The sequence below is a fragment of the Penaeus monodon genome, chromosome 18 (assembly GCF_015228065.2).
Source record: "Penaeus monodon isolate SGIC_2016 chromosome 18, NSTDA_Pmon_1, whole genome shotgun sequence".
Classification (NCBI taxonomy): Eukaryota; Metazoa; Arthropoda; class Malacostraca; order Decapoda; family Penaeidae; genus Penaeus; species Penaeus monodon.
In genome coordinates, this window is record NC_051403.1 from 34,479,883 (window position 1) to 34,501,790 (window position 21,908).

General features: G+C 37.4%; 1 protein-coding gene across 1 annotated transcript in view; it reads right to left on the reverse strand.

The window, feature by feature from the left end:
- Positions 1-4,071, reverse strand: part of LOC119584730 — a 12,594-nt gene extending 8,523 nt beyond the window's left edge. Inside the window, 1 exon segment of the mRNA XM_037933395.1 lies at positions 4,026-4,071. Within this exon segment, the coding sequence (XP_037789323.1) occupies positions 4,026-4,071 (46 nt within the window).
- Between the last annotated feature and the right edge of the window lie 17,837 nt (positions 4,072-21,908).

Here is a 21,908-nt window from a genome sequence, read left to right on the forward strand (position 1 = left end):
GTTGCTACAATCCCAACGATCCCCTTTTCTCTTCCAGAGAGGGATGACCATGCCCCTCAGCAGGTCAAGGGGAATGGTACCAGACTGCCAAATGGCAGTCAGGACTGTATGTAGGCCCCGAGCCATAGGTTCATCCCCAGTCTTTAGCAGTTCAGCAGGGATATCACATATGCCTGCATCTTTCCCTCTCTTCAGCTTGGAAATCGCCAGCCTAACCTCTGTTAGGGTAGGAGGAACTGAGACATCGCTTGCATCCAAGCTAACTGGTACAACTGGTACAACTGTTCAAAATACTCAGCCCAACGTTCACGAACCCCAACATGATCTGAGATGATCAGTCCATCCGCTGATCGGACTGCAGTCATCTGTGAGGAGGGCTTAGAGTTCAGTTTTCTCAGGGCTTGGTAGGCAGGTCGAAGGTCATTTATCAAGAAATGGCCTTCGATCTCCTCAGCAAGATTCCTGATGAACTGTTCCTAGTCCCTTCTCAGCAGTGTCCGAGCCCTACGCACCATGGAACGACGCAAGATTTGATTCCCATTCAGCCGAGCCTTGCTACACGATTCAGTGGCCTCTAATGTCTCCAGGGAGATGGAATTCTGCCTTGCCCTTGGACGTACGCCAATGGACTCCCACAGAGCAACTGGGTCCGTCAAGTTGTTGAGTTCTGTGAATCGGTCAGAGAATGTGGTCGATCACCTTGGCCGCTGTACCCGTATCGCTGTACTAAGTCCAGCGATGTGGGTTGGAGCGCTGGTACCAGGAGCCAGAGATCCTCATTTTCTGGGACTTAGCAAAGTCCCGGAGAAAGAGGCTATTCTCGCTGCTGGGATCAGCTCCCGAGCCATGGGGGCCGACAGACATCTCGTAGCCAGCTCAGTCACAGCCGGATACCGCATTGAAGTCACCCAGAACAATGCGAATATCTTGCCGGGGGCAATCGTCTGCCACAGATGCGAGTTTGGCGTAGAACACCTCTTTCACATCAATTTTATATACATCTGTAGGAGCGTATACAGCAATAAGAGACATGAAGCCAAAAGCATGCTTGAGTCTCAATGCCAAAATACACTCATCAACCGGTGTCACCTCAACTACGGAGGGCTGAAGTCAAAAGGGAGAGGGCCCTATGGCTAAAACCCTGGAGGTGGGGGACCACGCTGCGGCCAACCATAGTAGGGTAACCGCCCACCCTGATCGTGCCGCTCCCGGTTCTTCTCACCTCTGAGAGGGAAACCCACCCAACCCCCCAGTCGCTTAAAATTCCCCGTGTAGCAGAGGAAACCCTTTTCATCCTACCGAAAGGAAACCGGATTTTCCCCAAGGGGCCTACCAAAAAAAACACCCGAGATTAACCTCGGGGGGGTCATTTCCCGGTGCATCCCAAAACCTCTGCCGCCCCCGCGACAGGGGCCCCAAAATGGGGGGGGTTTTGGGGCCGGCTGGGGCCCGCCCCCCGCCTGGGGGGGGTTCCCGGGGGGTTTTCATGGGGGGGTTGGCCCCTGCCGGGTCCCAGCCCGGGATGAGAAAACTCTCATTAAAAACCTGCATCCCGAAAAATTTGCCTTCCCGGGGAAACCACAGCCCGCCTTATTTGGCTGGGGGGGGGAGGGACAAAAAACCCCTCCCCCAGCTTTTCCCCATTTATCCGAGACGTTCCCAGAGGGTTTTTTTCGGGGGGGAGGGGGGACTGGCAAGGCCCACCCCCCCCGAGCTGCCCCATTCCCCCAGGGTGGCTAGGGGGCAGGATTTTGGTACAGAGCCAGAGGGTTCCACACGCCGGGGGGCCCCAAAACCCTCTGTACCCCCGGGGGCCCTCCTGGTGTCCCGACGTCCCCCCCCAGATTTACCCTGGGGCCCCCGAAAAGGGGGCCCGGGTTATCAAGGGGGTGGCCACGAGAAAAGGCCCCCAAAGCTTGATGAGGGGAGGGGCTGTGACCTGGCAGGAGAAAATTTTATGAAAAAAGCTGCTCCTTTTTTTCGCACTGAGCTACCAGGGGGGGGAACCCTGCAAGCGAGAAGGCATGAAAAGCATTTAAACCCACAAATCTAGGCAAACCACACCATCGCTTCACATCACCTGCCCCGTGAAGCCCCCAGCCAAAATATATGTATGTATATAAAAAAATTTTTATATATATATAAAATGTGTGTATATATTATATTTGTATATAAATACGGGAACACGAAACACAATTTATTATTATATATAATATATATATATATATATTATAATATATATAATATAATTATAAAAGGGATAAATATATACAACACATAATATATATATATATATTATATATATATATTATTAAATATAATTATACATATATATTTTTTATATATTATATATATATATTAAAATATATATATATTATTATATATATATATATAAAAAAAAAACACATTTTGTGTTTATATATGTGTATATATGAAATATATAGATATTTTTATCTTATTTAAAAATTTAATATAAATATTTTCCCTATTTTAAAATTTTTTTATACATTAAAATATATATTATATATATTATTAAAATTAATTTTATATATATATATATATATATATAGTAATATAACACTATCAGGCAAACCACACCATCGCTTCACATCCCCCTCCCCGGGCGTGAAGCCCCCAGCCCCTTTGGAAAGTATATATAAAAATATATAAAAATAAATGGGGAAAAATATATATATTTTGTATATAAATACAGACCACACGCACTTTATATAAATAAAATTTAAAATATATATTTTAAAATATATATAAAAATATTATATAAAATATAATATATAAGTATATATATAAAATTTTATACACAACACCACATATATGTGTGTTATGGGGTAATATATATATATAATATATATATATATATATAGAATTTTATATATATGTTATAAATTTTATTTTATATATATACATATATATAATTATTTAAGAAGAAACTTTTAGGAAAATTCTGACTATTCTCAGATTTCTCATCATTATTGTAAATAAATTAAAACCCTTATTTTTATTGTTGTTTTTACAGGTAAAATTTGAATTTTTTTTGTAAAAACCACTAAAAAATGGAAGTAATAAGGTTTAATAATAATAATAATAATAATGAATAATAATAATTTCAATAATAAAATGATAAAAATAAAAAATTATAAGATCATAATAATAATAATAATAATAAAATAATAATAAAAATAATGATAATGATTAAACAACAATAACAACAAAAAATAATAAAAATAATTTTTGATTTAATGATAAGAATAATGATAATTGATAAAAATAATGATAATAAAAAATGATAATAAAAAATTTGAAAAATAATAATGATAAAAAAAAATGATAAAAAATTTAAGAAAAAATAAGGGATAAAAATTTAATGATAAAAATAATGATAATTATAATGATAATAAATAAAAATAATGATAATAATAAAAATGTTTAAATTATTATTATTTTTTTTAAAGTTTTGCAAATTTAAAATCAAACCCCGGGGTCATCCCCCAGCGCCCTAGGGGGTTTAAAAGTTTGAGGCCACCAACAGAAATATGCAAGCTTTTGCTTTTTCACTTTCTTTTAAGGGTTTTAGCTGTCATCAGTATTATTCTTTCCCCGTTTTTCGAGTGCATAGTAAAAGCAGTCCCAGTAAAATTTCGTATACTTTTCCCCCCCCCTCCTATTTTTAAGTCTTTTTTTTCTTTTGATTTTTAGTACTAGATGGTTAAAATGCAGGGCCAGGGGTGGGAGCTATCCCGTCCCCGGTGAAACCCGGCGGATTTTGACTAAAGGAAGAGGGAGACTCAGTACATACTTTTCGATCCCAGGCGAGTCTTTCCCTGGGGGGGCGCGCCCCCTTTTTTTATCCCCCGCGAAGGGGGATGGGGGAAGGGTTTCCCTCTCCCGCTCTCACCCGAGAAGTAGGATGCAAAATTTTGGCCCCCCCGCTAAGAATTTTGGAATTTTCCCCCGCCAGCCACCAAATGGTATTTTTGGGTCCCCGCGGTGTATTTTCCCCTCTTTACACATCACCGGGGGCCCCCAGCCAAGGCCAAAGAGTCCCCCACCCATTTGGGGCCCGACAACCCCCCCCCGGACGCCAAAACCCCGGGACTTCTTGGGCTGGGGAGTTATTATTTTTATTATTATTATTATTATTATTATTAAAATTATCATTATTAATTTTTTATTATTAAATTTTTTTTTTGGGAAAAAATTTTGATTATTCTCGTTTTTTCACATTATTGTTCCAAATTTAAAAGAAAATTCCCAATAATTAGTATCATTTTTCCCTCCCTAAACGCCAAAAAAAACCCTCATGGGAAAAAAAAAAGCGAGATTTTGCCACTTTTTCGACTTATGGGAATTTTTTTTTAAAAAAAAAATGCACCGGTTATTCTTATTATCAAAATCCTTATCAAATATATGTATATATTTTACATACCAAAATACATATATTATATTATATTATATATATTAATAATATAATGTATGTTTTGGATAAAAAAATTTTACATATATTATGTAAAGGGTTATGATAAAAGAATAAACCCGTGCATTTAAGTTAAAAAAAAATTTCCCCTAAGTCGAAAAAGTGGCAAAAAACTCGCTTTTTTTTTTTCCAAAATGGTTTTTGGGATTATGACCCGGGAAAAAATGAACTAATTTTTAGAATTCTATTAAACTGACAATAATGATGATAAAAAAGAGAATAATCAAATTTTTTTCCAAAAAAAAAATTTAAAAATAATAATAATAATGATAAATAATAATAATAATAATAATAATAATAATAATAATAAATCCCCAGGGCCAAGAAATACCGGGTTTGGGGGGTCCGGGGGGGGTTAGTCTGTCTCATGGGTGGGGGGATCTTTGGCCTTGGCTTCGGCCCCCCCGGGAGGGGGTCACGATGGGAATACACCGCGGGGGGCCCCGAAATACCAGTTTTGGGGGTTTGGGGCGGGATATCCCAAATTCTTTGCAGTGGGGGTAAATTGCATCCTACTTCTGGGTGAGAGCAGGGGATGGATAACCGCATCGCCCTTCGCGGGGGATCAAAAAGGGGCGCGTCCCCCCCGGGCAAGAAATTTGCCTGGGGTCGAAAAGTATGCTACTGGGGTTTTCTCTTCCCTTATTTAAAACCGCCAGGTCACCGGGGCGGGATAGCTCCCACCCCTGGCCCCGCCGTTTTTCCATCATACTAACAATCAAAGAAAAAAAGACTTAAATAGGCCGGGGAAGAGTATCTGAAAATATACTGTATGCTTTTTTCTTGCACTCGAAAATCTGGAACGAAAAAAATACTGATGACAGCTATAATCTTAAATGAAAGTGAGAAAATGCAAAAGCTTCATATTTCTGGTTTGGGGGCCCCAAACTTTTACACCCCCTAAGGGGGCTGGTAGTGACCCGGTGTTTGATTTTTAAATTGCAAAAATTTAAAAAAAAATAAAAATAAAAAACATTATTATTATTTTTTCATTTTTATTTTCCCTTTCATTATAAATTTTCCTTATTTTTTTTCATTATTCTTATCATTTTTTTTATCATAATTTTTTTTTTTATTTTTTGTTGTTATTGTTGTTTTAATCATTATCATTATTATTTTTTTATTATTATTATTTTTATTATTATTTGATCATTTTCTTATTATTATTCATTATTTTTTTATTTTTTTTATCATTATTTTATTTTTGTTATTATTTATTATTACTTCCCTTATTTGTGTTATTACAAAAAAAAAAGCCCTTTACCTGTAATAACAACCAAAAAATAATAATGTATTGATCATGACAATAATGATGAGAAATCGAGAATAGGCAGAATTTTTTCCCAAAATTTTTTTTCTTAAAAATTATATATATGTATTATATAATTTAAAATTTTACATAATATATATATAATATTATATATATAATATATATATAATATATATAATTATTATAGTATGTAATATATATATATATATATTATATATTAAAATATATAAATATATATAATATATATTATATTAATATATTTTATATAAAAACACATATAAAAACAAATATATTTGTGGGGTGTGGGATATAATATATATATACCCTAAAATTTTTTATATATAATTTTATTATATATATATATATATAATATAATAATATAAAATATAATAAATATAAAAAATGTGGTTGGGGGGTGTTTTGTATTTTATTAAAAAATATATATTTTAACAACATTTATTTATATATATTTATATATTACTTTTTAAAAATGGGTGGCTGGGTGGTTTACGCGCAGGGTTGGGTGTGAAAACGAGGGGGTGGGGAAACCAGATGTTTATATTTTATAATATAAAATTTTATATAAAAATTTTATATTATATAAAATATATTAAAATATATATAATTATATGTAAAAAAAATTTTATATAGTAAATATAAATTTTTAAAATAATTTATAATATTATATATACATTATATATATTATATACATATAACACATATATACCAAAACATATATTTTGTTTGTATATATAAAATATATTTTAAAATATAAAATTATAAAATATTTTATATATATATATTTTTAAAAATATATATATTATAAAATAATATATATATATATATATTTTTATATATATTATATATTAATAAAGTGTTTTGTATATTTTATATATACATATATATAATTTTTTATATATATTTAATATATATATATAATATATATATTAAAATATAAAATAAATGTTTTGTGGTTTTCTGGGAAAATTATATCAAATATATATATAAAACACACATTTATATATATATATATATTTTTTATATATACATACATATATGTGGCTGGGGGGGGGTTTACGCGGGATGGTGAGGGGAAGCGAGGGGGTGGGAAAACCTTTGATAGTGTTTTAATGCTTGGGATTCCCTTCCGCTTGCAAACTTCCACCCCTGGCTAGCCCAGTGCGAAAAAGGGAGCAGCTTCGCATAAGTCTCTCCCTGCCAGTCACAGCCTCTCCATCATTAAGACTTCTGCAGTGACCTCCTCGTGGCCACCCATGGGTAACTGGGTACCTTGCGGTCCCAGGCTAAATCTGTGGGGATCTCGAGCAAGCAGGAGGCCCCAGAGGTACGGAGTTATGGCCCACGGCGTGTGGACACGCTCTGGCTTCGTACCAACTCCTGCCCCCTAGCCACCCTGGGGTAATGGGGCGGCTCGGGGGAGGTGGGCTTGCCAGTCCTCCTCCCCCAGAAAAATGACCCTCTGGCAACGTCTAGTTATAAATGGAAATGCTGGGGGAGGGGTGTTGTCCCTCCCACCCAGCAAGTAAGGCGGGCTGTGGGTCCCGCTGGGAGGGCAAATGTCGGGGTGCAGGATTGGAACGAGAGTTACTCGTCCCGCCTGCGCCCGGCAGGCGCCAACCCACATGAAGCTTGTGGGGAAAGCCCTCGGAACCCCACAGGTGGATAGGCGGTCCCACAGCCTGCCGACCCCTTTATTGGGGCTGTGTTGGTGGGGGCGGCAGAGGTGGCGTGCACCCGGAGTGACCACCCGAGGCTTAACTCAGCGTGCTTTCCGGGTAGGCGCTTGGAACATCGGTCCGTGCGGCAGGATGAGCGGTTACCTCTGCTATCGCGGGAATTGAAGCGACTGGGAGTTGAGGTGGCTGCCCTCTCAGAGGTGAGAAGACCTGGTAGCGGCACGATCAGTGTGGGTGGTTACACCTACTACTGGTCGGGCCGCAGCGATGGTCACCACCTCCAGGGTGTAGCCATAGCCATCTCCAGTCGACTTCAGCCTGCGGTAGTCGAGGTGACACCGGTTGATGAGCGTATCATGGCATTGAGACTGAAGCATGCTTTTGGCTTCATGTCTCTTATTGCTGTATACGCTCCTACCGATGTACATAAAACCGATGTGAAAGAGGCGTTCTACGCCAAACTCGCATCTGTGGCAGACGATTGCCCCCGGCGAGACATTCGCATTGTTCTGGGCGACTTCAATGCGGTATCCGGCTGTGACCGAGCTGGCTACGAGATGTCTGTCGGCCCCCATGGCTCGGGAGCTGATCCCAGCAGCGAGAATAGCCTCTTCTCCGGGACTTTGCTAGGTCCCAGAAATGAGGATCTCTGGCTCCTGGTACCAGCGCTCCAACTCGCATCGCTGGACTTGGTACAGCGATTACGGGTACAGTGGCCAAGGAGATCGACCACATCTTGTCAGCACGCGATGGGGGATCCTCCAGAACTGCAGGGTTTACCGGAGTGCTGAGTTCTGTGGCACCGACCATAGCTGCTAGGGCTACCTGCGTGTCCACTTCAAAACTCCCTCCTCCAGTGGCCACCCTAAAGGTGTTCACGACAGCTAAGGGAGGAGGAGATGCCCGTGGGTTTCGCCAGGCAGTCTCTGACCGATTCTCAGAAACCAGCAACCTGACTGATCCAGTTCTCTGTGGGAGTCTCAAGCCATACACTCGAACAGCTCAGGAGTCCATTGGCGTACGCCAAGACAAGGCAGAATACATCTCCTGGAGACATTAGAGCCACTGAAGTGTCGCAAGGCTCGGCTGAATGGGAATCAAATCTCGTCGTTCATGTTGCGTAGGTCTCGGACACTGCTGAGAAGGGACAAGGAACAGTTCATCAGAATCTTGCTGAGGAGGTCGAAGCATTTCTTGGTAAATGACCTTCGCCTGCCTACCAAGCCCTGAGAAACTGAACCCTAAGACCGTCCTCACAGATGACTGCAGTCCGATAAGCGATGGACGGATATCTCAGATCATGTTGGGTTCGTGAACGTTGGGCTGATATTTTGAACAGTTGTACCAGGTGGATCCTCCAACATTAGCTTGGATGCAACGATGTCTCAGTGCCTGTGCCGACCCACCCATCAGCGAGGAACCTCCTACCTAACAGAGGTTCGCGATTTCCAACGAAGAGTGGGAAGCTGCGGGCATATGTGATATCTCCTCTGAACTGCTAAAGGCTGGGGGTGAACCTATGGTCGGGCCTGCATACAGTCCTGACGCCATTTGGCTCTGGTACATCCCATGACCTGCTGAGGGCGTGGTCATCCCTACTCTGAGGGGAAGGACTTTAGGACTGTACAACTACAGTGCATACACTGTCAGCATACCAGGCAAGGTTCCGCCACATTCCGAACATCGAAACTAAATTTTATTTTATTATATAAAATTTAAAATTTATAAAATATTTAATATTTTAAAAAACTTTTTTAAAAATTTTTGGGTGGGCTGGGTGGTTCACGCGGGGGGTTTGGATGTAAAAGCGAGGGTGGGAAAGCCAGATGTTTATATTATATAATAAAATATTATATTTTAAAAATATATTTTATAATATATTTTAATATATATATAATTATATGTAAAAAAAATTATATATAGTAAATAAAATTTAATATAATTTAAAATATTATATATACATTATATATATTATATACATATAACACATATATCCCAACACATATATTGTTTGTTATATATAATATATATTATAATATTATAATATATTATATATATATATATTTTTAAAAATATATATATTATAATATAATATATATATTTTATATATTTTATATATTAAAAATGTTTTGTGTATTTTATATATATACATATATATAATTTTTTATATATATTTAATATATATATATAATATATATTTTAATATAAAATATAAATTTTGTGGGGTTTTGTCGGGAATATTATATACAAATATATATAAAATACACACATTTATATATATATATATTTTTTATATATATACATACATATATGTGGCGGGGGTTGCTTCACGGGGCATGGTGAGGTGAAGCGAGGGTGGGGAAAACCCTTTAGATAGTTTTTAATGTTTGGCTTTCCCTTCCGCTTGAAAGCTTCCACCCCTGGCTAGCTCAGTGCAAAAAAAAGGGGGCAGTTTTTTGCATAAGTTCTCCGGGCCAGGTCACAGCCTCTCCTACAAGACTTCTGAAAGTCCCCTTTCGTGGCCCCCCATTGAAAACGGGGGCACCTTGCGGTCCCGGGGCTAAATTTTGGGGGGGGGAACGTGGGGAGCACCAGGAGGCCCCAGAGGAAACAAGCTATGGCCCCCCCCGGCTTGTGGAAACGCTCTGGCTCTTTCCCAAACTCCTGCCCCCTGCCACCCTGGGGTAATGGGGCAGCTCGGGGAGGTGGGCCTTGCCAGTCCTCCCCCCCCCCCAGAAAGACCTCTCGGAAAACGTCTGGGGATAAAGGGAAAAAATTGCTGGGGGGAGGGGTTTTGTCCCCCCCCACCCAGCAAGTAAGGCGGGCTGGGGGTCCCCCGGGGAAAGGCAAATGTCGGGATCGGGGTTAAATTTGGAGTTACCATCCCGTTTTCACCCAGGAAAGGCCCCAAAACCCCCCAAACCCTGGGAAAACCCCACGGGGCGGTGGGGGGTTTCCCCCGCCTGCCCCCCCCCTTTTTATTTGGGCCTCTGTCGGGGGGGGGCGGCGGAAGGGGGGCATGCCCCGGGGGAGTGACCACCCGAGGTTTAACCCTCAGGCGTGTTTTTGGTGGGCCCTTTTGGGAAAAACATCCGGTTTTGGGGTTTAGGATAAATTTTTTTTACCTTTTCTATCACGGGAATTGAAGCGACTGGGAGTTGAGGGGGCTGCCCCCCTCGAGGTGAGAAGACCTGGAAAGCGGCCCGATCATTGTGGGGGGGTTTACACCTATTTACGGGTTTGGGGCCGCAGCGATGGTAAACCACCTCCAGGGTGTCCCCCAAAAGCCATCTCCGTTGACTTCACCCTCCGTGTTGAGGTGACACCGGTTGTGAGTGTTTTTGGCTTTGAGACTCAAGCATGTTTTTTGGTTTTCAGTCTCTTATTGTTTAAATACGCTCCTACAAAGGTATTTTAATATTGATGTGAAAGGGGTTTTTTAAACGCCAAACTGGCATCTGGGGGCAAAAGATTGCCCCCCAAGAATTCGCATTTTTCCTGGGTGACTTCAAGCGGTACCGGCTGTGTAGCTGGCTACGAGATGTCTGTCGGGCCCCCCAGGGCTCGGGAACTGATCCCAGCAGCGAGAATAGCCTCTTCCCCGGGGAATTTTGCTAAGCCCCCAGAAAATGGGGATCTCTGGCTCCGGGTACCAGCGCCCCCCAAACCCACATCGCTGGACTTAGTACAGCGATAGGGGTTTACAGGGGCCCCAAAGGTGATCAAAAAAAATTTTCTCTGACCGTTTTCCCCAGAATCCCAATTTGACGGACCCATTGCTCTTTGGGAGCCCAGGGGTACGCCCAAAGGGGAAAGGCAAATTCCCATCTCCCTGGGGGGACATTAGGGGCCCCACTAAATGGTTAGAAAAAGGCTGGGCTGAAGGGGAAAATAAAATTTTGGGGGCTTTCCATGGTCCCTAGGGCTCGGACACTGCTGAAAAGGGGACTGGGAAACGTTCATCGGGAATTTTGGGGGGGGAATCAAAAGGCCCTTTTCTTGATAAATGACCTTCGACCTCCCTACCAAGCCCTGAGAAAAAACTGAACTCTAACCCCTCCTCACAGTAAATGCAGCCCGATCAGCGGAGGGAATGATCATCTCAGATCATGTTGGGGCTCGTGAACTTTGGGCTGAGTATTTTAAGAACTTTTTGGGGCCCAGTTTGTACCATTTAGTTTTGGTTTCCAAGCGATGTCTCAGTTCCCCCTTTCCCCAAACAAGGTTAGGCGGCGTTTTCCAAAGTAAGGGGAGGGAAAGTTTTGCAGGCATATTTTAAATATCCCGCTGAACTGCAAAGACTGGGGATGAACCTTTTGGCTGGGGGCCCTACTTTCCCAGCCCTGACTGCCTTTGGGGCAGTCTGGTCCCCTTTCCCCTTTGACCTGGGGAGGGGCATGGCCCACCCTCTCTGGAAGAGAAAAGGGGTCTTTGGGGATTTTTAGCAACTACCGTGGCATTAAAACGCTAAACATACCAGGAAAGGGTTTTCTCGCCCCCCATTCTTCTGAAACGGATCCACAACCCCCAAATGGGGCCTCAGAGACCGGGGGCATTTGGGGTTTTTACTCCGGGCCCAAGCCCACGATAGCCCCTAAAACTACGTTTCGAGAAATTATGGAACGCAGCCCCGTGATTTGGTCGTGGTTCCCTTGGGCCGCCTAATCGCCTCAAGAAGGCGTTTGGCTCAGTGCTCGGGAATCGCTATGGGAGTTTCCCGAGGGTAAGGGGGAAATTCCCACACAGAATTGGCCTGATAGCAAGCCTCTATACTGGTACAAAAGTTCGGGAAAGTGTGGTGGGGGTTGCGAATTTCTTCCTATTTAAATTTAGGGGGGGAGGCAAGGGTGTGTCCCCCGGGACCCCACTTTTTAACACCGTTTCTGGTGGATTAAAGGGCAGAGCTACTACCAAAAAAAGCGGGGAGCAACCCCTAGGCAAAATTAAGGTTTTCGACCTTTTACTTTTTCCACGATGTTGCCATTAAAACTGAGTGGGGGGCGGCTATTGATTCATTTAGGGAAGAGGTTTTAAGCCCCTAGGCCTGAGGGGCTCCTGGACCAAACCAAGGGTTCAGGGCTTTGGGGGCCCGTTAGGGGGAAACCCGTTCAGTCGATCCCTGCTTGCGGCAAGGACGTTTAAATTTTCTGAAAGTTTTTTCATACCTTGGGAGGGGTTTGTCCCCTACTCTGGGTTTCGGGCCAGGAAGTCATAGATTGGGTTGGTCTAGCAACAAGAGCCATGAAATTTGATAAACAAAAGCGTTTGGAGAAAGGTTTGGGGCCCATGCAGAAGGACCAAAACTGCGTGTCTTCAAGGGGCCCGGGTACTTCCAGTTTTTTTTCTATGGAACGAAAACCTTGGAAATTATCCAGTGTCCCTTTTTGTCCGCCTTGGGTGCCTTTTGTAAAAAAGTCCCTTCACGGGAAACATGGGGACAGTTTTGGGAGGGCCCCCGTGTCAAACCCGCGGTTACACCCCTGAGACTGGGGAGGGAACCCCCTTATTTTCATTTAAACTGGGATTTTCCAAAATATATGGCCCCCCAAAATCGCCTCCCCCTAGGGCGGCCCCCGCCCTCAGGGGTTTTCTCTTGCGAGGGCAAACCTGGGGGGGAGGAGACCTGTGGGCCCAAACCCAGGAGATCATGGGTTGGGCAGCTCGACGAGGGGCCCGTCGCGGGGGAAATAGAGATGGGCCCCTGTGCCTGCCTGGAGACTCGCCTCGAGGGGTCCTCGTGGGTGGAACGAAGGGTTTGGGTACGGCCGGGGCCCCCGTCGGGGTTAGCCCCTTGATGGGTGATGGTATATATTATATATATATATATATATATATATATATATAAAATATATATATGTGTAAATATATATGTATATAAAATATTTTTATGGGTTTAAAAATAAACACACACACCACACACAAACACACACCACACACACAGGGAAAAACAAAACACACACCCTACACAAAAAAAACACACCCACACACACACACCCACACATAAAACACAAAACACCACACACACACCACCCCAACCCCACCACACATACACACAAACAACACAAAACAACCACCACACACACACACACCCACACCCCCAAAACCCCACACACACACCCACACACACACACACAACACCAAAAAACACACACCCAAACACAAACCCACAAAAAAAAAAAACACACACACACACACATTATTATATAAATAATATATAAATATATATTAATATATATATATAAATTATATACATATATATATAATTTTATATAATAGGGTAGTAGATAGATAGATATAAGATATAGAAAATATTGATATAAAAGATAAGGGGTAGATGATAAGATATATATAAGAGATATAGATATAAAATATAGAATAGATAGAAAATAGATATATATAGAGAGTATAGATATAGATATAGATAGATAGATAATAGATAGAAATAAGTTAATTAAATATATATAAGATATAGATATAGATGATAGATAAAAAAGATAAGAGATAGATATTTCTTATTTAGTAGATGGAAGCTTAAGCTGGTGTTGTTTGCTTTTCTTTCCTGCTGGGGTTTTGTTGTTTTTTTCCCTGGGGTTTTTCTGGTTTTTTTTACCATTTTTTTTACCTTTTTTGTTTCTATTTTAATGGTTTTTTTTCTCGTTCATTTTTTGTTTTTTAGGGTTTTTTTCCCCTTTAGTTTCCCCAGTTGGGTTTTTATTTTTGCTTTTTTTGGGCTTATTTAAAAACACCTCGGGAATTTAAAAGGGGTGCCCTTTTAAGAAAAAACCATTTTCCGCGGACTGCCACCTTTGATAGATGGGGGGGGATCCCTGTCGAACCCCCCATACCCGTTTTACTCTTTTTCCCAGTGGGTAAATTTTTTTGGTTTAGCGCCCCGATTCCCCCTTGGTGCAGTAAACGAGGCAGGTCGCAGGAATTTTTTTGGCCGTTTTTTTTTTGGGTTTTGCCATGATCCACCCCCGTATCTCCGAGGTGGGAAGTTAAGGGATTAAAAAATATTACTGATATTTATTAAAGCACCTTTTTTAACTGGCACGGGAATAACTATACTTAAAAAACTTTACTGGTATGTGTAACTGAAAGTTTGTATTTCGGCCCTTGTAGTTTTGTTATTTGTCCATGTTGTGGCATATCCAGTTTTAACTGTTTTATTAATATCAAATAAATGTTTTGTGTATTGTAAATGTTTTAGTTACCCTGCACAGTGATACCTCCCGTATTTTTCTAACTAATATAATTTTAAATAATTTGATAAAGGTACTGTTTTGATAAAGGTAAGGGTTTTTAAAACATTATTGGGCACTACAATAAAATTAGTATATATAAACCCCAAAGTCGAAAAGTGGCAAAATCTCGCTTTTTTATTTCCATGATGATTTTGGCAATTATTACGGAAATAAATATACTAATTATTAGAATTCTATTAACATGACATAATGATGATAAAAATGAGAATAATCAGAATAAAAAAAAAATATATATATATATCATTACATTATCATTATTATTATCATTATTTTTATTATCATTATCATTATTATTTTTATCATTATTATTATCAATATTATTATTATTATTGTTGTTGTTGTTGTTGTTGTTATTATTATTATTTATTATCGTTATCATTATCATTATCATTTTCATTATCAAAATCATTATCATGATCATGATCATGATCATGATCATGATCATGGGCATTATCATTATTATTGTTTTTTGTTGTTGTTATTATCATTATTACTTCCATTATTAGTATTATTACAAAAAATGCATTATAACTGTAAAAAACAACAATAAAAATGATAATGTATTGATCATGACAATAATGATGAGAAATCTTAGAATAGTCAGAATTTTCATAAAGTTTCTTATTCTTATTCTTATTCTTAATCTTAAAAATTTTATGAAAATTTTTGATTATTCTCATTTTTATCATCATTACTGTCATGATCAATACAATTCTATTAATTAGCATTATTATTGCCCCAAAAATTGCCAAATCTTCATGGATATCGAAAAAGCGGCATTTTTACATATACTATCAAAAAGCTATTTTCGCGAGATTTTGCCACTTTTCGACTTTTGCGATTTTTCGTTTCCTTTTTTAATTATAAATGGACACGATTACTGCTATTATCATCAATATTATCATTATTATCGATAACATCATTATTATCATTATTATCAACATTTTCATCATTATTGCAATTATTGTTTTTATTATCATTGCAATATTGCAGTTATAAAATTTTTTTTCTTGCAATTATACTAAAAATAATAACAACAGTAATAGAAATACCAATAATAATAGTAATAATAACGATTTTATAATAAATATTTATATCAATATTTTAATTTCTATCGTTATTATTGTAATTATTTCAGTTTTAATAATTCATTTAGCAATTATACTAATAAAAAAGGTAATAATAATGATAATAATAATAATAATAAAAATAATAATAATAATAATAATAATAATAATAATGATAATAATAATAATGATAATAATAATAATAATAATAATTAATAATATATGATAATAATAATGATAATGATGTTAATGATAAAATATAATAATAATAATATATAATAATAAAATAATAGTAATAATAATAATAATTTTTGCCAATAAAATTATAATAATAATAGTAATAATAATAATATAATAATAATAATAAATAATAATATAATAATGATAATTATAATAGTATTAATAATGATGATAATAATAATGATAATGATAATAATAATAATAATAATGACAATAAAAAAATAGGAATAGAAATAACAATAACAATAACAATAGTAATAAGGATAATCAAATTTCATGGAAATTCTGATAATTCTCATTTTTATCATCATTATAGTCATTATTAATATAGTTCTAATAATAGTATCATTTTTTACTCTGATAATTGCCAAAATCATCAGGGAAATCGAAAAAGCGTCATTTTTTAATATACTCTCAATAGGCTATATTTCGAAAGATTTTGCCGCTTTTTCATTTTGGGGGTTTTTTTCCTTTTTCCTTTTTTTATTATAAATGAAACAAAATTTAAATGTTATATCATCATTTTTATCGTCATCATCATTATTATCTTTATCATCATTATTATCATCATTATCATCATTATTATCAACTTTATCATCATTATTGCAATATTATTAACATTATTATTGCAATTATTTTTTTGCAATTATACTACTAATAATAAGAACAATAATAGAAATACCAATAATAATAGCAATAATAACGATTTCATAATTATTATTTATATCAATATTTTAATTATCTTTATTATTGTAATTATTTGTGTTATAATAAGATTTAACAATTATACTACCTTTTAGGTAATCATTCTCTCTATTTATCCGGGCTTCGGAACAATAATGATAAAGTTGATAATAATGATGACAATGATGATGATAACGACAATAATGATGATAATGATGATAATAACAGTAATCGTGTCCATTTAAAATTTTAAAAAAAGAAAAAAAAAACATTGCAAAGTAGAAAAAGCGGCAAATCTCGCAAAAATATATCCTTTTAAGATTATATTAAAAAATGCCGCTTTTTCGATTTCCATGATGATTTTGGCAATTATTAGAGTTATAATGGTACTAATCATTAGAATTGTATTAATAATTACAATAATGATGATAAAAATGACAATAATCAGAATTTTCATAAAATTCTATTATTATTATCAATACTATTACTATTATTATCATCATCATCATACATCATCATCATCAATCATCATCATCTCATCATCATCATCATCTCACCCATCATCATTATTATTATTATTGTTATTATTATTATTATTTTTTTATCATTATTTTTATTATTATTATTATTATTATCCTTATCATTGTTATTATTTTTCTGTTATTATTATTATTATCATTATTATGACTGTAATTTTTTATTATTATCATTGTTATTATTATTATTATTATTTATTAATCATATTTATTTTTATTATCCTATTATTATTATTATTTTTATTATTATTTTTTTTATTATTATTGCTATTTTTATTATTATTATTGTTTATTATTATTATGATTTTTATTGTTAATTTTATTATTATTAATATTATTACTATTATTTTATTATTATTATTATTATCATTATTATTATTAATGATGATGATAGCGATAATAATGATGATAATGATGATAATAACAGTAACCGTGTCTATTCTAAAAAAAAAGAAAGAAAAAATTCCAAAAGTCGAAAATCTTTGAGAGTACTCCAAAATGACGTTTTTTCGATTTCAATGATGATTTTGGCAATTATTAGGCGTAATGATGATAGATATTATCAGTACTGTATAATCATGACAATAATGATGATAAAAAAGGTAATAATGAGAACTTTGTTAAAATGTGATTATTATTGTTATTATTATTAGAATAATTAATATTATCATTAATATTATTATTAATATTATTATTATTGTTGTTATTATCATTATCATTATTATTAGCATTATTATTATTATTCATCATCATTTTTCTTATTACTATTCTTCTTTTTCTTTTTATTATTATTATTATCACTATCATTAGTATTCTTTTTTTATTATATTATTATTATTATTATTATTTTATTATTATTATTATTATTATTATTATTATTATTATTATAATTATTATTATTATTTTTAGTATTAGTAGTAGTAGTAGTAGTAGTACTATCATTATTTTTGTTATTATTATTGTTACTATATGATTATTATAATTTTTTTTTATTATTATTATTATTATTAAATTATTATTATTATTTTATTATTCTCTTTAAATTTTTTATTATTATATTTATTATTATTATTATCATTATTATTATTTTTCTTTAAATTATTATTATTATTATTATTATTTTTATTATATTATTGTTTGTTTTTGGGTTGTTGTTGTTGTTCTTTTTGTTGTTATTATTATTATTATCATTACTACAGAAAAATGTGTTATAACTTAATAATAAAATAATAACGATATTAATAATAATAGCTATTATAATATTGTTATCTTTCTATAATTTATTATTATCATCCTTATTACTTTTATTATTAGTAAATTAAGATAAAATATTATAACTGTACTAATTAACAATAATAACGATAATAAAAAAATTAATGATATAAATAATAATTTAAAATCGTTTTTATTGTGATTATCATTGTTATTAATATTATTATGAATAGCAAAAACACTCTTCCGTGTTGATACAATGGAAGAAAAAACCCCAATACAAAAACTAGATTATTGGAAAATAGACTACAGTTTCGAAATCCACCTGGATTCCATCTTCAGTCTGAAGAAAAAAGGGGAGAGGAGGGGGTAAAAAGGAGAGAGGGGAAGGCAACGCGGTAGCACGGGGCAAGGAGGACAGACGAACGGACAGAGGGAGGTCATATCAGGTCGGAGGATCGAGCGGACTATGAGGGGGTGGCCGGGCATACGGAATAAGGCGGAGGATATGGGAAGCAAGGAGACTATCCGCAGGAAAAAAAGCTGCTGTTAAAGTTGTAATTAGGCAGCAGCTTTAAAAGGGGAGGACGCTGTCACAAACCTTTCTTCCCTGTCCTTGACCCCCCACCAGCTACAACTCCTTGGCTTCGGTCTTTCCTTTGCTCTCCGCCCTCACCCCCTTACCCCCATCGACATTTTTTCCTCCTTTGACCGTTTCATCTCTTCTAAACAGGAACTCCTTACCTGATGTCTCTCTCCTTCGTGGTGCTTCATTCCGGCCCTCGAATCTCTCCTCCATCCTAACCCTTCCATCCCAGGCCGTTACCGTGAGGCCCTTCAAACCCTGCGCAGGGAGGACGTCATCATTCTGCCTTCTGACAAGGGCAACTCGTTGGTGGTCCTCGACCGTGCCTCTTATTTGGGCAGAAGGCCCAGGACCTGTTGATGATGCCTTTACTTATGCTCCCCTGACCAGTGACCCCGTAAACGCATTGCTGCTATTTTTCCACCGTCGCCGAAAGGGATAGCTCCCTGTTTTCCGGAGGCGAATCTCTCCCAGAGTTCAGGGTCGTTAACCCTCGATCCCTCATTTCTAGGGGCTTCCTAAAACCCATAAGCCGGCCGTGCCTCTGCGCCCCATCATCTCCTCCCGGGGATCTGTGACGCACCCTCTTGCGGCCTGGCTGGCGAAGTGTCTCACTCCCCTTCTTGACACCTTCTCACCTGCTCACCTCCGCCACTTCAGGACTTCATCTCCCGCGTGCGTGGAGTATCCCCGGGCGCCCATGATGAGCTTGGACGTTGACTCCTGTTCACCAAGGTCCCGTTGATGATGTCCTTGCTTTCCTCCAGAGGAGACTCCCCGCAGAGGATCCTCGTCCCCCTCTGCCCACCGACGTCTTCCTCCAGCTGATTCGTCTGTGTGTGGAGTCAAATTTCCTTTTCCTTTGAAGGTCGCTTCTACTCTCAGACGTTCGGTGTTGCCATGGGCCTCCCCTCTCTCCAGTCCTGGCAAACCTGTTCATGGAATTCTTCGAGTCTGAGTTTCTCCCCTTCCATCTCCCTTCGGCCGTCGATCTGGCTGAGGTACGCCCAATGACGTCTTTGCTCTCTGGCCTCATGCTCTGCCATGTTTCCGGGTTTCCTGATGCAGCTGAACTCTCTCTCTCTTTCCACCCGTTTCAAGGGGGAAATGGGAGGTTGAAAACAAGCTCCCTTTCTTGGATACCCTAGTCCATCGCTCTGCTGATCACTTCTCCTTTTCCATATACAGGAAGCCTATGCATAGTGGTATGTACATACACTTCTTCTCATACCACCCTCTCCATGTAAAGAGAGGGGTTTGCCACCTCGCTGTTCCTCCGCGCCCTTCGCATCGTGACCCCCCGTACCTGGATGGAGAGATCGTCTTCCTTCGCGCTCGTTCTCCAAACTGGGCTACCCTGGCCATGTTCTCGACGCCGCGTTATCCAGGGGACGGCGTACCTTCTACACGGGCTCTCCTCCTAAAGAGACTCCTCACTTTCCCGTCCTCAGCCTGCCCTACACTGAGGAAATACTCTCTCCGTCGCCCTCTTCACCCTCTCAACTGCAGGCTGATCTTTCGCCAGGTGAAAACTCCGTCGCAACCTGGTCCCATACCAGCCCTCCTTCCTCCCGAAGGTGGGCACCTATGCTTTTCCTTGTGCCTCCTGTGATAAGAAGTACTTTGGCGAAACAGGCGCCAGTCTTTCCAAGCGTCTGTCTCAACATAAGTACGGAGTATCCAGGGGACACAACAATAACGCCCTTTTTGCCTCAGTGGGACACTGGTTATCAGATGGACTGGCAGCAGCGCGGATTGTCTTTCCTTCCGCCGATGTCCACTCCCGCAGACTGGTGGAATCTTCCCTTATAAGCTGCTGCCCAATTTCACTTGAAAAAGCGGCTTTTTTCCTGCTGATAGTCTCCTTGCTTCCCCTATCCTCCGCCTTCTTCGTAGCGGCCACCCGGCTCATAGTCCGCTCGATCCCCCGACCTGATATGACCTCCCTCTGCTTCCGTTCGTCTGTCCTCACTTGCCGCGTGCTACCGCGTTGCCTCTCCTCTCTCTCTTTTATACCCCCTCTCTCCCCTTTTCCTCTCAGACCTGAAGATGGAATCCAGGTGGATTTCGAACTGTATCTCATTTTCAATAAAACTAGTTTTTGTATTGTGGGTTTTTTTTTTCCCTTGATATTATTGTTGCTGTTATCATTCGTATAATTAGAAAACAACAATACTACAATAATTGCAATAAAAATGATAATAATGATAATGATGATACATTGCAATAATGATGGGTAAAGACAATAATAATAATGAAAGATAACGATAACAATGAGGATAAAAAGATGATAAGTAATCTCAAAAGTTGAAAAAGCGGCAAAATTTAGCGAAATTTAGCCTTTTGAGAATATACCCCAAAATGACTTTTTTTCGGTTTTAATGATGATTTTGGGAAATTTTTAGGGGAATGATGATAATAATTAAAAGTGCTGTATTAATCATGACAATAAAAATGTGAGAATAATGAGAATTTTGATGAAATATGATTATTATTGGTTGTCATTATTATTATTATTATTATTGTTATTATTATTATTATCATTATCATTATCATTATTATTATTATTACTGTAATTATTTTTATTATTACCATTATTATTTTTTTATTATTTTTATATTATTATTATTATTATTATTTTTTTATTGTTACTATTTTATTATTTTTATTATCATTTATTATTATTTTTTTATTATTACCATTATGATTATGATTATGATTATGATTATTATTATTCTTATTATTATTTTCTGTAATTATTTTTTTATTATTATTATTGTTTTTTGTGTTGTTGTTGGTTTTTTGTTGTTTGTTGTTGTTTGTTGTGTTGTTGTTGTTGTTGTTGTGTTGTTGTTATTT